This window comes from Stenella coeruleoalba, assembly GCF_951394435.1.
Source record: "Stenella coeruleoalba genome assembly, chromosome: 17".
NCBI lineage: Eukaryota > Metazoa > Chordata > Mammalia > Artiodactyla > Delphinidae > Stenella > Stenella coeruleoalba.
The window spans coordinates 66,226,094-66,243,944 of NC_137163.1; the positions used below are offsets into that span (position 1 = coordinate 66,226,094).

At 39.3% G+C, this 17,851-nt stretch overlaps 1 protein-coding gene across 2 annotated transcripts in view; it reads left to right on the top strand.

Annotated features, from left to right (window-relative positions):
- SLCO5A1 (solute carrier organic anion transporter family member 5A1) overlaps nucleotides 1-17,851 on the top strand; it is a 121,513-nt gene that overhangs the window by 97,708 nt on the left and 5,954 nt on the right. For both annotated transcript variants that reach the window (XM_079901826.1, XM_079901827.1), the window contains 2 exons: nucleotides 13,111-13,270; nucleotides 15,615-15,856. In XM_079901826.1, the coding sequence (XP_079757952.1) occupies nucleotides 13,111-13,270; nucleotides 15,615-15,856 (402 nt within the window). The remainder of the gene's footprint in view (nucleotides 1-13,110; nucleotides 13,271-15,614; nucleotides 15,857-17,851) is intronic.

Sequence of the window (17,851 nt, forward strand, 5' to 3'; positions counted from 1 at the left end):
GGAATTAAATCACTACCTTGTTTTCATTTCCTTTGTTTTCTTTGAGTCTGCTTCTGCCTTCCCTTATCCTCTAAGGGCTCAACAAATCTCAATATGACTTTTCACCCGTCCGATGAACTCAGGATTCCATTTCCCCACCCCTTGTAGTCATCTGTATGGGAGCCCTCTGGGCCTGCTGCCCCACTGTTGCCCCAGGAATCTCACTTGCTTCTCTCTGTGCTGATCCTTTGTTTTCTAGGTTCTGTGGATGCCTCTTTTTTGGCTTCCTCCCCCATTTTGCTAGAGCACATCCTCCAGTAGCTACAGGAAGGCTGTCAAGGCTGTTACCTTTTTTTTTTGGAGATTTTTCATGAAATAGCCTCTTTTTTTTTTTTTTTTTTTAACAATTACATTTGATTGCCAAATTGGCTGGGTTAAGAACTTTGGACTGGATGAATCATTTTCACTAAAAAATTTAAAGTTTTCACTCCATTTTTGTCTGATTTCTAATGCTCTTGTGGGAATTCTGGTCTTTCTTTTTCCCAATCCTTTGTATGTGCCCTACTTTTCCTTCCTGGGAGTTTCCATTTATTCCCACTATTCCCAAATTTCACCACAATACACTTTTTTTTTCCTCTGAGCACTTGATGGACTTTTAATGTCTGGAGACCATGTCTTTTGTTTCCATTTTAACTTTTTTAAAAAATGTAATTGTCGTTATTTTCTCTCCACAGTTTTTTTTCTCCTATCTCCTTCATTGATTCTCTACTTTTCTTATTCTTTATAAACTATTTTATATCTCATTATGGCTTGTCATTTAGTGGATCTCACTGTAGGGTAATTGCAGGGGGACAGCTGGCATTTTCATTGGGGTGCTCAGTGTCAGAACCTGAGGTCTTACCTTTGAGGTGCTTCAGTTCCCCAAGAGAAGGATGCTCCTATCTCCTGGCTTGGGCTGTGTTGTGGTGGGTTCAGGGTTGTAAGCCTAGCTGCTGACATTCTAGAGCTGGGAGTAGGGTGGTGGGTGGAAGAGGCTAGGGAGCTACTGTTCATTTTGCAAACTTTTACCAAATTCCTCTGTCATCATCCTAGCATCTTGCCAAAGGTCTCTTTTATGTGGTGCTCTTAAGTCCAGAGCCTTTGGTTCATTTTCTCCAGAAGATAGAGGGGGTGGAAGAAGAAGTGGTCATCTACTAAGTAGGATGGGGAAGGGAACCTGCTTAAAATTGTATCATATTTGGACCATGACTTTCTTGTGGTGTTTGTCCTTGAGTTCCAAAGGCCTGTTCTTTCTCCTACTACTGGCGTTTATCTTGTCCATATATATATTTAAGTTCTCATTATACTTTGTTTTATTGAATTCTTTTTTTCTGAAACTCTCCATAATTTTGCTTCAATTGGATTGGTTGCTCTTTTGCATAACTTATATCCTGGAACTTCCTTTCATAGATCTCAGTTGTATCCACTAGGTTTTGTCTGTGTAGTTATTTATTTGTTAACTCCTCATTTTGCCAGAAAAAAATCCTTGGATAACTTCCTAGGGAAGGGTTCATGGAAAGAGAAGCTGTCTGAAACCGTAAGTGTATTAAAATGTCTTTATTCTTCTTTCACATTTAAATGATAGTTGGAGTGGGTATAGAATTATAGGTTAAACATTTGTTCTTCTGAGAACTTGGAAACCATTGCTTTGTCATCTAGCATTTAATGTTGCAGATACTTAAATGAAATCTAATTTCAGTCTGAGTTCTCATTTCTCCGTTACCAACTTTATTTGGAAGTTTTGAGGATATTTTTTATTCAAAGTGTTCTGAAATTCCATAAGGAATGCTCTTCCCTCCGATTTTGTCTTGGCTGGACTCCTCCAGTGTCACTTTCTCGGAGAGATTTTCCCTTTCTGCCCAATATAAGGGAGCCCACTCTCCCCTCATTCTTTATTACATCACCTCTTCAGTTTCCTTGTAGCATGTGCCACTATCTGAAATTGTCTTGCTTACTTGCTTTGCTCTTGTCTTTTGTCTCTAAGATATGAGCTCCTTGAGAACAGTTACTATAGCTGCCTACATAATAGTTGCAGCCCCGCCATCTACAACAAAGTTTGTTGTTGAATGAATGGACAGACGCATGAATGTCTTGGCCCAGGGCTTTGTTCATTCATTGCATTAGGCACTTTTGGTCTAACACGTATGTCCTTTTTTTTCTTTTAACCTCAGGGAGATTTTCTTCTACTATATCTTTACTCGTTCTCGTCTTCATTTTCCCTATGTTCTCCAGGACGCCTGTCTTTCAGATGTTGGAACTTACAGACTCGTTACCTGTATGTTTAACTTGTTTTCTCATATTTTCTTTGCTATGAGAAATTTTTCCAAACTTGCTTTTTTATTCTTTATGTAAATTTTAAATTTTGAAAATAATTTTTTCTTCAGCATTCTGAGTGTTCCCTTTTCATAACGTCCTGCTGTTGTTTGAAAAGGAGTAATATCTTCTCAGATCTCTCTGCGCATATAATTCAGTTTTGTTTTGTTTTTACTTTGTTTCTGTGTCTTACATTTTGTCATTTTAGTTGAAATGTCAATTTTTCTGTTCATTTACTCTGGTTGACAAGACTCAGTTTAGCATCTGTCAGGTTATGTGTCCCTCTCCCCCACTCACCCCCCACCACACACAAGAACGAGGGAGTTTTATCCTTATTTGTCAACATCTAAGGTAGAAGCTTAGCTTTTACATTTTGTTCTGAATTCTTTAGGAGAGCTTTCTGATGAATTTCGGGGCTCTGAATTGGGGATGGAGGGGGTGGGTATGAGAGTGGAAGGGCCCACTGATACAGTCTTCTCTCCCTTAGGTCTCCAGTGAGTCGCATTGTTTTCAGCTTCTCAGTCACTTTTGCTCCCTGTTGCACCTGCTGGATTTGGATTCAGAGTCGTGTTGAGGTTCCATGGGGCAGGCTGGCTCTTCTCCAAGGTGGCATCTGCTCATTTCACATGCACCTTTGCCTGTCCACTTTTATTTTCATGGAGTCTGGTGTCGCTCTTTCCATTTCTCTTTGCCAGCTCGATTCATTTTCATTATACTCACTTTTATTTCAAGTGCCTTCTCAGAAGGGGTGGAATGCAGACTCCATGTCTTACCTGCTTTTAAACTGCAAGTCCCCTCAAGACTTCTAAAGCTTTTGCTTAACACCACATCGGTCTTGCCAATCCTGAATCAACTGATTCTGAACTCCCTAGCACTACTGGGAAAAAATTATATAATTGTGCTGATTTGCTCCATTACAAATTGATGAGTTCCAATCTTAGCAGGCCCTCGTCTTTGCTGAGCAATCCATTTACTTGGCCCTAGTCAGCTTCCTTTCCTATGCCTCATATTGGTCCATTAAAAAAAAAATCCTTTCTTCAAGTTTTTTTTGTCTTACCGTAGCTTGTTTTCTCTTGTCGGACAACCTCGTGTTCCTTATTACTGAGAAAAAAGAGGTCCCAAGTAAGAATTCCTTGAATTTTTCTTCCCTCTCCCCTCAAAGATAGTATTATTTTCAAAGGCAAGTAATAGCGCCATCATTTTCTAGCGATGTGACCTTGTAAAAAATTATCTAATATTGTAAACTCTTGGTTTCCTCGTATATAAAATGACAATAATGTGAATCATACCTGGTTACAACTATAATTAAAGTAAAACACATGCGGTTGAAAGAATTAAAATAATGCAGAAGGGTAGGAAATGAAAAGTCAGTGTCTCCTTCCTCCATCCTCAATCTCCAGTTTGAAGCGTTTAAATATTATAAACAAATATTTGTAGCTTTGATTTTGAGGATTATGTAAGGGGAGGTTTTTGATATTTCCCAGCACAGAGTCTAACACTTAGTATATGTTGAAAAAAGTTAGTTTCTTGGCTTTACTCCCTTTCTAGATCATGCAAAGTGACTCTTTTTTCCTTTTTAAAAGATTAATGAATGTCTGGTATCCACCTCTGCACTGGGACATTACTTACATAGTGATGCTGAAACTAGTAAGAACTTGACGTAAATAAACATTGTAGTTATCTAAATCCATGACTTATGGTACATTTCTTCTCAGTTAATTGTATTCAACAAAGAAAAGTTGATTAGGAGTGCCAGAGACTGCTGCAAGGATTCATTCATTCTAATATTTGCGGCCTGACTTCATCGAAGTTTATAAACTAGCAAAAGAAAAACCCAGTTTCCTTGGAGAATTCCTCTAGCTCCCCAAATACTTCTAGGAAGAGAGTTAAAATTGAATTAGTATAAACACTTTTGGGTGGTACAGCTGCACAGGTTTGACACTTTTAGAGTAGCAGTTACCTTTGTGTGAAGAATAATGGGGCCCTTTCTCCAAGCAGGGTATGGACTACATTTCAGCCTCTCCTTGCTCCCTTGGCTGGGTGCTCTTGTGCAGTGCACAACCTGTTCGTCAGTACATGGTTGGCCTGCCTCATAAAAATGGTAGCTCTGCATGATTTTGATCCTTGCATGTAGGATTTTTCTCCTTTAAAGCTGATAAAGAGAGAGATGAAGGGAGTGGCAGTGAAGAAAGGAGCCTTTGTCAGACACCTGTTTGGCTCAGGTATGGTGATTGGCACTCATGTATATCTTTTATATACACTGCTTACAACATCACTCCACTGTGTGTGTTATTAACCACATAGTTCAGTTAAAGAAACTGAGGTTAGAGAGTAAATGATTTGCCCCAAGTCATCAGTTAATAACGAGTGGAACTGAATGAAACCCAGATTATCTATTTTAGAGTTTGTATCCTTTCTGAGTACTACACTGAGGTGCTGTTATACATTTTGTATTTTATATAAGCACACATCTAAGTGCACACACCACCTCCTTACTCAGAAAGCTATAGAGAATGCATCCCTTTCTTTCAATAGTGCACTAATATTTGGTCTTGCCAGTTTCTAGCTGTGTGAGTATGGGCAAATTAGTTAATCTTTCTGTGCTTGGTTTCTACATCTTTAGGGTAAGGATACTGATAGTATTGATCATGTTGAATTGCTGTGAAGATTGAATAAGGTACTTGGCAAATTCCTTAACCTCTCTGTGCCTCAATTTCCTCATCATTAAGATGGGCTAATAATAGTCTCGATCTCTTAGAATTATAGAGAGGATAAAATGGAATAAAACCCACAGTAATAAGCAATTGTTAAATAACTATTTAATGTTATTTTTCTCATTTTAAATATGAGGAGAAAGAAATTCAGAGGGATCAAATAACTTGCTTAAAGTCACACAGCTAGAAAATGATAGAGCTAGGACTGGAACCCAGGTTTCTCTGACTTTGAAAGTAATGTTTTAAATTATTAAACTGTCCTGAAAGAAGAAAAGAAACACAAAGAAGAAAGCACAATATATAAGCCAATTCCATTTATGAAAGTGTGTGTGAGAAACTCCAGGTTCCCCAGCATGGTGAATTTTCTGACATTCAAGGAGTTAATGACTAACCTGTCTCTGAATTAGCATCGAGGGCTCAAGAGACACCTAAGTGCCTGGGATGGGGTTGGGATGTTTTAGAAAGGTGACCTTTTCCTATTGAGCCAAAATGGAGTCCCAGTTTTTTTTTTGTAGAATGAACCTGATGTGTTATTAGTGGTTCCCTTAGAAAATTCAGATTTGATGGCCAAGATGTGGAGACAACCTAAAGGTCCATCAGCGGCTGAATGGATAAAGAAAATGTCATATATACATATAATGGAATAAGATTCAGCCTTAAAAAGAAATTATGTAATATGCAACAAGATGGAGGAACGTTGAAGACATTACGCTAAGTGAAAGAAAATAGTCACAGAAAGACAAATACTGTATGATTCCTCTTATATGAAGTATCTAAAATAGTTAAATTCATAGAATCAAAGAGCAGAATGGTGGTTGCCAGGGTCTGAGGGAAGGGGGAAACATGGAGTGACTAATCAATGGAAACAACGTTTTAATAAAGTAAGATGAACAAGCTTTAATGTTGATGATGCCCAAAGGAGGCGTGTCCATTTCACGAAATGGCCTTGGACAGCCCTCCCCACCCCACAATATGTCAGATCTCCAGTTTCCTTTAGCTTCTGAATTTAGAGGGAGGTGTCTTTGTGAGGTAGGCAAACATTGACGATTGTGCCCAACTTTGATCCTTAGGGTAAGTGCTGGCAATTGAAACAGTAATAGTAACTTGGTTTGGTCACTCAGTATAGATTACATTAAAGATTTATTCACTTCCCTTCAAAATAAATCTTTATTTTTCTAAAACAAAATAGAACAATAACAACAAAAATGGTGACTAAGCGCTAGACATCTGCTGTACAACTTTGTGCCTCTAGTCAACAATACTGTACTGTACACTTGAAATTTTGTTAAGAGAGTAGATCTCGTGTTAAGTGTTCTAACCGCAATATGACAAAGTTAAAGGAAAAAAATTCAGATTTGATTCTCCCAGCACCCACAATTTCCCTGCAGTTTTAATTAAGAAATGTGTTTTGCTTCCCCTCTGTGTCTGCCGAACTGTATTTCACACAGGTGTTTCCTAATCATGTTGTCGACAAAGGAGCCGGTGAAAACTGTAGCTTAAGCAATACTTTATATAAACACATTGTATAATGTGAGCTGTTTGCTCTTTACCTTCAAATAATTTTTTCAAATGGGGTTAAATCTGATGTCCATGTACAGAAGTTTTCAACAGTACTGTCTTGATAAATCATTTAATAATTCTAGCTTTATTATCTTTCATTCATCAAGTGTCATCTCTTTGAACTTAAACTAAAATCTATTATATCATCTTCTGATTTGGAGACTTGAGTTACTGGGTCAGAACTTTTCCAGGGATGATTTCCTGAGCTATGACATGACGAAGATGCATTTGCTCAGTTTTCTGAGAGCATTTTCGGCAATGACTGTGATCCACCCGTCCACCCGTCCAAAATCTCAGGGGTTGGGGTATTCTTCTCAAGTTACTTCTCTCAATATAGTTTTATTGTCCCAAGGCACTAAGACATAAATATTGTCTGTTAATTCAGACCTTTGCTGCAACTCACAAAGGTACATTTCATCATCTTTGTCACCGCTCCTGAACTTGCCATCCTGCCAGTATTTAGATAGTATTCTAGTACCAGCCCTTGAGTGACTAGCATTTCTAGCCAGATCATTCCTAATTTCTCTAATTAAACCATTCCTGTCTTCTGTGTTTCACAGACAACTTAACCTTCTGAACGTTTTTTTTTTCCTGTTTAATTTCTTTGGTGACATTCAAGATCTTTTATTTATTATAGGTATTACTAATTTTAAAGGCAATTCCTGAAAAGTAGAGAAAAAGTAGTTTACTTAAAGGATCTTAGTTATGTGTGTTTCTGGATTATCTTGGCTACTTTTATTAATAGGCTTACAGTTCATTTCTAGCTGTAAGTATATGATTTGATCTATTTTTGGCTCTATTTGGGAGATACAAACAAAATTTGCTTTCCTTCCTTTTTAGGAGTATCGAGGGGGTATAAAATATAAGCAAATTTTCTTTCCAGTGAGTTTTAAGTTTTGTAACTGAGATCTAAACAAATTACAGGAACTCTGTAAAACTATATAATATCTGTTTAAACACAGTAAGCCTTGAACCTATATTATTAAACTCGGGGCCAAATTTGCCATTCATATTAACATAGTCAATAGAAAATGTTCATCATATCATGTTAGCAGGAAAAATAGAATTTAGAACACTGTGAAATCTTGATAACAATATGTTATTAACGTTAATTTATATGCATATTGAAAAAAGAGCAAAGGGAAGTAAATATACCAAAAACATAATGGTGGTTATTCCTGGATTGTAGCATTACTGTGTGAGTTTAATTTGACTTTTTAGTCCTTTGGTATTTTCCAAATTTTCTACAATGAATATGCATTACTTTAAAAATAAAGGCATTTCAAGACGTTCAAGGGACACGTCATTTTATTAAAAATGATTCTGGATTTAAAGAGACGGTTTGTATTAGTTGTAGGTTATTATATGTAAATTTCAAGTTATATCTGGTTTGAATTTGTTGACTACAAAGCTAAAGGAAGCTTTAACAGTAAAAAGAATGATTGGATGCAGTAACCGTAACTTTCATGAGTATAGTCCTGGGGAACCCTAAGCTATCCCATGAGTTATTACATACTCCCCTGTGTTGATCATGCTTATCTCCGCTCATGTAGGCAGGAGGGGCGTTGACAGCCATTAACTATTAGGCTGTTAAGGTCATACAGCTTCTAAATGGTAGGCCTGCAACTGGACCCTCATCTAGTTTTCTGACTGTTCTCTATATGAGTAAATAAGAAAATGACATCTTCCTTTTTGAAAAGAAAATCATCATGAAGGCCTTTTGTGCTCTTTGTGATTGTGACTGTGTTACTTTTATTCCTTCCTGCTTCTGCCCTGTGTAGATAAAGAAAACACATCAGTATCTTCGTGCCTTTTATGTGCAAGGAACTCGCTGGGCGCTGGGTATCCATTTACTTATCTAATCCTCCCATCAACACTGCGATATAGATATTCTGGTCTCTGTTTTACAACCCAAGTGAAGTCTCTCTAGATTTGTTCATGGTACTGGTGAATTGTAGATATGGAATTGAACCCACTCTTTTTATTTATTATTTTATTTTTTTATTTGTGGCCGCGCTGAGCAGCTTGCGGAATCTTAGTTCCCCGACCAGGGATTGAACCTGGGCCCTCAGCCGTGAAAGCCCAGAGTCCTAAACACTGGACCACCAGGAAATTCCCTGAACCCGCTCTCTCTGACTCTAATGCTCAGCATAGTGAGAGGTGAGTGCCAGGAAAGCTGCATTAGAGGAAGAAAAAGGAGGAGGGAGAGCACACAGAAGACTCAAGGGAAACCATGGCCAATTACACAAAGCAGGTGCGCTGCCGTAGGCGTTTAAGGGGACACACTGTGGAGACAGAGATAACTGGGTTTAAATCCCTGATTCTTACTAGTTCTGTGAACTTCAACAGTACCTATCTTAACCTCTCAGATATTCAGTTTCATTATCTGAAAGTTGGAGACACAGTCATAATAATTTTAATTCTCATGAGGAATACATGAGGTAACTTCTACAGAGATCTCAGTGCACAAGTCCTGGAGTAAAATTAGGACTATGTAAATGTTAGTCCTAAATGATAATGATGATGATGATAGTAGTATTATTTATAAACCTGAAGTTGCACAGCTATATCTGGCCAAGGAAGGGCTTTAATATAAAGCCAAGGATTTAAGCGGAATTAAAAAGAAACATTCTAATTGAAGTCTCCTTAAAGACTGAGATAGATTGATAAAAATTTAAGAAATTATGAGAAAGATACCATTTTTTTTAGTTGATTAGTATATTTTGCCTGAAAGGTTTTTGTTGCGTGGGTCATAGTCTTTTAATCCATGTGGCTTGAATATAAGACGTATGGACCCCTATTTGTCATATCTCTTAGTAAGGAGAAAATTAACAGGAGGCAGAAAGAAGGTTAAGGGGCTCCTCTTTGATTTGTGGAAACCAGTAGAAGTGTGTCAGTTGGGGAAGTCCAAGCGTTCTTTAGGTTTTGGGGTGGGGTGATGTGACACAATTGTGTGTGTGTGTGTGTGTGTGTGTGTGTGTGTGTGTGCGAGAATATGTGTGTGATTTGAGAGCAACTGTATCCTTACATACCCAGCTGTAATTGCTCCATGGTAGAGATTTTTCCTTATGTTAAACCTCAATCTGTTTTATTGTTGTATGTTACTGTAAATAAACATTGATCCTTAAGCAATTGATTTAATGAAGATTAGGCAGCAAGCTCGCTCTCTTCCCTTTTCTGTTCATTTTGGTCTCCCCATGGCTGGTTTCCTTAAAGCCTCAATGATTGTGGGGCATGTCATTACACCTTTCATAGTTTCCTAGGCTTGAAAATCAGTAAGCTGTACTAGTTAACTTCAGAGACTCCTCCCGTCACTCTAATTCTATAATTCCATGGTATTTATAGTAACATGTCATGTGTGACCTAGGTTTACAGCTTGGACCATGTAGTTACAAGGCATTTGTTAGTGAGTCATTGTTCCTGTCGTGGAAAGAACACCTACATGGACACTGAGTTAACATGAGCCTCTTGTTTGCAAGGCTAACTTGTCAGTAATGTTTTCATTTATTAGAAGGGTGATGTACTGTCCCTTTGCACAAGGATGAGTGTGGTGTACTACAGTCCTTGTAAATTTTGTACTCCCATGATGGTCTTAGCTCAGGCTAATGAGAGGTTGCTTGGAGTGACTGAGATTTAAACACTCGCACTATTATTCTAATCCACTCTGTCTTCTGGAGCGTGAGTGATAGTCAAACAAGACGTTATTATTCTTAAAAATAATTTTTTTTTTAAATCAGCGCAATGTAAAGGATTAACCGTATCAGCATCTTTCCTTTTTTTGTGCAACTATGGCCTTTTTCCCTAATGACATTTTCCATAAATGCCTCTTTCTTTTCACTGCTATTTATATTTGTTGCTTGTTTTGATTTTCTTAGAGCTTTCCATATGGTATCATTTCTTTGTATCAGACACCATGATCTCATGAGAAAAGCGAGCATACCCAAGGGTGATCTGGGACTGTACCTTTGTTTCCAGAACTCAGGAAAACTTTTGCCTTCCTGTCATTGATGTGTGTTCTGAGCATCTGTTGACATTCTCTTTAGATTCCTTTCTCTTGAGTGGACATACCCATAAAGGAGAGGTATTTGAAGTATGTGGCCGTCATAAATGAATATGAAGCATGCTGTTAATAGGAAATTCCGTGTAACTATTAAATATGCATAGTAAAAACCCTATTGTATGGATTTGAAGCATGTCAGTTTTAGTGACTAAGCACGCAGGCATATAAGTCCCTTTTATTTGGTCATGGCTTGCAGTTTGGTTTTTGCAGAACTATTGAAGATAATAGTAATTCACACAGAATACTCTTCATGTGATATCAATTAAAATAGCACTAATCGGGACTTCCCTGGTGGTCCAGTGGTTGAGAATCTGCCTTCCAATGCAGGGTTTGCGGGTTCGATCCTTGGTTGGGGAACAAAGATCCCGCTTGCTGCGGGGCCACTAAGCCCCCGCGCCACAACTAAAGAGCCCACAGGCTGCAACTAAGACCCAACGCAGCCAAAAAAAAAAATTAATTAATTAATAAATAAATGTTTTGTAAAAATAGCACCAGTCAGCCTCCTAATGAATCATTTGGCTTCCTTAGACGTCCATTTCATCATCCTTGGAATGTGGAAATAGGTCTAGAACAGGGTTTCTCAGACTCAGTATATCGAGATTTGGGTCAGTTAATTCCTTATCCTGGGGAGGGGCTGTTCCGTGGACTGTTGGACTTTTAGAAGCAGCCCTGGCCTCTACCCACTAGATGCCAGTAGCATCCCTTTAGTTGTGACAAGCAAAAATGTCTCCTGACATTGCAGAAATTGCTGCCCCTGTGAGAACTACCGGTCCCGAATCACATTTTAAAGGTATATTCAATTTATTTATTTATTTGGCTGCATTGGGTCTTCGTTGCTGTGCGCAGGCTTTCTCTAACTATCAAATGGTATGATTCTAAGAGTTGGTGAATATAATAATTATGAGAGTCTTGTGACAGTTTCTTCTGTGGAGGGATATGAATGAAGAATAGAGTTGATTTTCCTTTTGCCTCTTTGGAAGTCTTTCTTGGTAAGGTTTAAATATTGCTGTGAACTTGTTCCTTCCATTAAAATTCGATGACTCAGTTATCAACGTGTGACAGAGGACACAGGAGAAAAGCCTTTGAACAAACAACACTGTATGTTTATGGATTTAATACATATGGTTGGGATGGACTAGGCTACTGGGTGAGCGGTTACTCAACATAGTCATTAAAGGTAAGTCCTGGAACATAACAGACATTCCAAAATATCTGCTGAATGGAGGGAGGATGGTAGTTGGACAGGTGAATGAAGGATCTGCTATTGCCAGTTCATGAGGCTTTAGGAAGGGTATGTCATCGGTGACACCTAAAAATGATGGTCATGAAAGCAAAGGAAGGAGGTCATTGGATGTGCGCATTCAGAGCCCCTTTCATCCTTCCATGATTCCCTCCGGGTACCTGCCTGCCTCTGTCTTTCCATAGCCATTTCCTTACATCTCTCTCTCAGGCCCTATATCCTTACTTGCCTGCCCTCCCCCCCTTTTTTAGATTTTTTGGATGTGGACCATTTTTAAAGTCTCTATTGAATTTGGTACAATACTGCTTCTGTTTTATGTTTTGGTCTTTTGGCCACGAGGCATGTGGGATCTTAGTTCCCCAACCAGGGATCAAACCCGCACCCCCTGCATTAGAAGTGCAGAGTCCTAACCACTGGACTGCCAGGGAAGTCCCTTTTCCCCCTTTTATATTTCTTGCCTGAACTGATTTTATTAGAGTTTAAAATATTGTATCACTTCTTTGAATCAGACACCATGATCTCATGAAAAAACGGAACCCATCACGTCTGCCTGTAAACCCACATCTGGGCATTCTTGAGGGAAGGAGAGTTTAATGGTTCTTCTCTGGTCATCTGAATCAAACCAGTGATGTGATTCCTGATGGTCTTTGAAAAATCACCTCCTTTTGATTTTCTAGAGTCCCATGTCTTTCTTTGATAATTGATTCCAGAATAATTAAAGGTTTTGGTCAAAGGACCTTATGTTGATAACTCTGATTGATGGATTCCACGTTAATGTCCTCATCATGATATTATTAGTTTGGCACAGAAGAGTATTTCTTCCATTTTACAGTTAAAGAAATCGAGGGTCCAATTTGTTAAGACATAGAGCCAAGTGTCTATAGTAAGTGAGTAGTTTAGTTATATGAAGGTTAGAACTTCTGAGCTCAGATCCGTATCACCAAGATGGAGGATAGAATCGAGGTATGATAAATAATTTGATACGAACATTGTACTGAATCTGTAGGACCAGAAAATTGAAACATTTTTCTTCATGTTTTGTTTTAAAGTCATAAAAATAATTATCTAGGGCGCTACGTCAAGGTACCATGGCTTTGATTTCATGGGACTATCTTCTCTAAAACGGACACAAGACTGAACATGAAGAACTGTCCTATGAGTTTTATTTTAGCAAATTTTGCTCACGATCTATTTTTTTCTCTTAGACCTTCTCTGACCATGCCTCATAGGAATCTGACAGGAAGCTGCAATGTGAATTGTGGTTGTAAAATACACGAGTATGAGCCAGTCTGTGGATCGGATGGAATTACATACTTTAACCCTTGTCTGGCTGGCTGTGTTAATAGTGGTAACATGAGCACTGGGGTGAGTACATTTCACAAGTTCCTGTACTGTTAGATTTCATATGCAAACACAAGGCTTCAGTCTCCCTTTTCAAGAAACTTCAAATAATCTACAAAATACCTTCTGTCAAACACCCAGAGGAAAGAAAATTATGCAATACTATATCATTTTTTTTTCCAGGGATGATCGGAGCATTTGTGTATAGTGATCTGATTCCACATCAGCACTGCCCTGCTTACATTCTGTGCCAACCCAGTGAAATTTTATAAGGTTGAGTGCTAGCTTTCTCCTTTGTTACCCTGACAGGGCCCTTGTGATGGACTTGAAGGTCAAGACGACCACATTTGGTGCTGATAGAAGAGAATAGGAGAGCACTCCCCTGATCAGAGCCTGTAGACGGGCAATGGTCATTTTTCATAGACTATCAGTTCAGACTTTTTTTTAAAACTTTCAGAGTAAAGATATTTCTGTCAGTTCAAGAATAGGCTATTTTGAGAATTCCCTTCCCCGTGAATTATAAATAGTCTGTAATACTGTGGGAGAAGGTTTTCATATTCTACTCAGTTCTTTATTGAGCCTTGTTTCATGCTTTACGTAAGAACAGATTGTAGGAGGCTGCTTTCATTAAAAGGTTAAAGTGCATTTGCTTGTTCTGTGCAGGCGATATGGGATTATACTGTTGACTGCCTGTTTTGGGGATGTCATATTTGATTTCTGAGTTTTAAACTCTAGTGATAAATTGAGATTCCTTTTGCTGGCCCCCCGTTATGTAATTGGTGAGCTCCAGGGTGTGACTGAATTGAAAGGGACAATGAGATCTATTCTCAGTGGCTAAGTTCTTCCCTGGGAGTGAGTGTGTCCTCTGGTACAGTGCGCTTATTTTGTTTTAACTTTAAAAATAACTTTATTACACTCACTTGATATCATGCTGAAAATCGACAACACAAGCATATAAGTAGCACATAAGCGTCTCTGTCTTATCACAATTTGAAAAATTGATACATACTTTTCTAACAACAGAGGCATGGATTATTCCTATTTAAGCAGCCATGTGTACAACTTGTCTTCTAGTCTAGTTATTGGAAAGGATAAATCAGAAATATGCAAAGATGTCTTGCTACACATTGTAGGGTTAACCAAACAACACACGAAAAACTCAATTCATAAAGAAAACCAAGAGCATTGCATAATTAAAACTCGATAGCAACTTTGACCAACCTTACCCTTGGCAATAAATGTGGACGTAAGTATGCCTAAGGAGGTCATGCACACAGATGACCACATGTCCTATTTTATGGAATCTAGTTCCATTTCTGGACTATCTTTCCTGGGAGTGCAAAAAGAAGGGGGTGGAAGGAGATAACATCAGGCTTTCTGGACCTTACTGTGGTCCAGACATCTGGTCATTTGCCAAGATAAACAATAACCTGAGGCTTCAAAACTCTCTTCAGGGGAGTGGGGAAAACATGGGCTCCTTGGGGATCGTATCCCCGGGTCAGCCATCATTCTTACAAAGAGGCCCACAGTCCTTGGAGCACAGGCAGTCAAACAGTGGCCCATTTGTTCCTCCTGCTTCTCTAGGGGGTCAACAGGTCACAATGACAGTGAATTCATCTGATGTCCATTCAGTGAAAGCAGTGAAAGCATAATAGGCAGGAAAGGTTAATTGGCTGTTTTGTTTGAAACACGTTTTTAGTCCCTTGCATTAGCTGGTTTCAAATGAAACAGCCAATGATATGTTCACTATTACAGACGCTGAAGTCATCACGGTTGCGTTATGAATTCTCTGTGTTTATTTAACAGATGTTTACTTTAGGTCCTACACTGTGTTCAGGGTTATGCTAGGCACGCTGGTGAGCACAGATAAAAGTAAGGCTTAGTCCCTGTTTTTGAAGGACTTCTTTAATTGGAGAGCCCAAGAATTAAACAGCCATGGAAACAGCATATGACTGTGACCCCGAATGAGCATATGGAATGTGAATGGTATAGAATTGAATGCTGAAAGCTTCTTACCAAAGTTTAGGTTTAAACCATCTTGACCAGCAGATTTTGATGTTGTTAGATGCACTCTTTGGATCCTGACTGTTCAAACGAGGAAGATATTTCCTTTTCTTTCTTTTTCTTTTTGGCCACTCTGTGAGGCTTGTGGGATCTCAGCTCCCCAACCAGGGATTGAACCCGGGCCATGGCAGTGAAAGCCTGGAATCCTAACCACGAGGCCACCAGGGAACTCCCAGAAGATACTTTCAATGAAATATTCTGCATCTTTTAAAATACTAGAGTGATTTTAGAGCATTTTAACTTTGTCTGACTATTCCTATGCTGAATTTCGCTTAGCGTCCAACTGATCTTTGTTATCGCTTAGATACGGAATTACACAGAGTGCACCTGTGTCCAAAGCCGCCAAGTGATCACGCCTCCCACAGTGGGGCAGCGCAGCCAGGTCCGCGTGGTTATTGTCAAAACGTATCTCAATGAGAACGGCTATGCTGTGTCGGGGAAGTGTAAACGGAGCTGTAACACCCTCATCCCGTTCTTAGTTTTTCTGTTCATAGTGACCTTCATCACAGCATGTGCCCAGCCATCAGCCATCATAGTAACTCTCAGGTGAGGACAGCATTCAACGTCTAGGGTGGGTTATACACTCAGAGCTGCCAGGATTCCTGGTCCAGACTGGGGGCTGATGTGGTAACACAGAGAGGAAAGCAACGTGAGATTGTGCAGGAAAGTGCTCAGACATTTCCCTGGTGAACTTAAGAGAAGGGAGTTTTCCCATGTCAGGAAAGGAAAGGAAGAGGGTAACATTTCATACTTCCGAACTTTCTTTATTCAGATGCGTTCTCTCCCTATAGGTCAGGGAAACTTATTTTGGGTGCCTTTGGTCCCTGAAGTCTCTACCCTAAAAGGTTCAAGTTCAGGAACTGAAAGCCGTGACCGTTGTAGCTACAAGAAACCTGGCCCTAGAGGAGGCGGCAAGTCATTTGGGGAAGTTGCTAAATTGTGCACATAGCAAAGAATATTATCTCCAACCTTGTAGATGTTTAATACTCCAGGATCCGTGCCATTGCTGCTGGTCTTGCAGTTCCAAATGCTGCTTTAATAAATTCCACTGTCATAAAATTTTGACATCGAATCAAGGAAAGGGCAGACCCGGAAACGTATTTATTAAGTTGTTCATGCTGTGCTTTCTTTGCTGTGTTACATATCCTGTTCGTGTTGTTTGGCTTCTAAGAGAGAATGTGAAAGTTACCTGAATGGAAGCCCTATTTAAAATGCTGACACCAGCACATTCGGATCAGAGTTTTGGTATTCGCAGTAAAGACTGCAGTGGACCAAGGAAGGAAGGGGGCAGCGTGGTGAAGAAACAAAAGCACGCCCACAGCAGCCTTACGGGGGCTGGGATGCAGGGTGATGAGGGAGTGAGGGGTGTCAGTCTCTATTCTCCCTTTTATGTCCTCCCTGGTTCCTCAGTACCCCACAATGCTGGGCACCTGGTGGGATGCATCTGCTGAGACGTCGTTCTTAGCAGGGCAGTTGGGCTGCTCCCATGCTTTTTCTGCATGTTCTGACTTCCCTTCTGTGGGACGCTGAGTTAGACGATGTTCAGCCGATGCATTCCTTGATAGATAACAGCACACGAAAGTCCCATTGGTCCCAATGGTTGACTCACTCAGTTCCTCCATCAGCAGATACTTACGGAGTAACAAACATGTGTTCCACACTGGGGAAATTGCTGTGAGAAAATAAAGAAATTAGCGGAAAAGAGGACAGACATGCTGGTCCTTGGGAATTTTACATTATATGCTGAGAACCCTATGTGTATGGGATAGAAAGGATAAAGTACTTCGCCATGAAAAAATGTGAATCATTAATAATGTAACACTTTGAACTTTAATTCTACAAGAGATGTTAAATAACCCAGATAAGGGCTGCCCATTTCATAATGTTCAAACATGGCAGGTCACCAGTTGGCCTCTAACCCAAAACTTGAGCAAAGGAGCCCTTTAATCTTTACTAATTACAAAATCAATAGACTCCAATCTTCCTGCCATGTGGGAATTACTTGGAGCATAAGTTTTAGGAAAAGAAGAGAATGTGAGGTCACTGGGGAGGGTTCATTCTTTTTCTAACTTTTGACTTGTTTCCTACACATTTTGGGACCATTTTTTAAAAAAACCTGTTTTCTCTATACTTGAGAAATTACAGGAGTCATGTTCAGTGTACACACCTACCATTCTGGGAAGTGCAGGCAAACAGAGAAAAAGAATGCAATAGTTAGGATAAAATACTATATATATATATATATATGTATATAATTTTTTTAACAGAATTGATTTCGCAAACTCAGAGCCACTTCTGTACCTTCAGCAAACTCAGTTAGAGCCACTTCTGTACCTTCACCTTCTATACCTTCAGCTCTGAACCTTTGTCCTTCCACCGTTATTTACACAAAAAATAGAGTTAATCGGAGTTTCTCTGCAGTCTCACTGGGGAGACCGTTATTCGGTGATTTAGCCATAATCGGTCTTGTTCTGCTATTTTTAGTAAATTCTAGCGAATTCAGTAGTTTGGCCCAGCATGTTTGGTCCCTGGCTCTGCCGC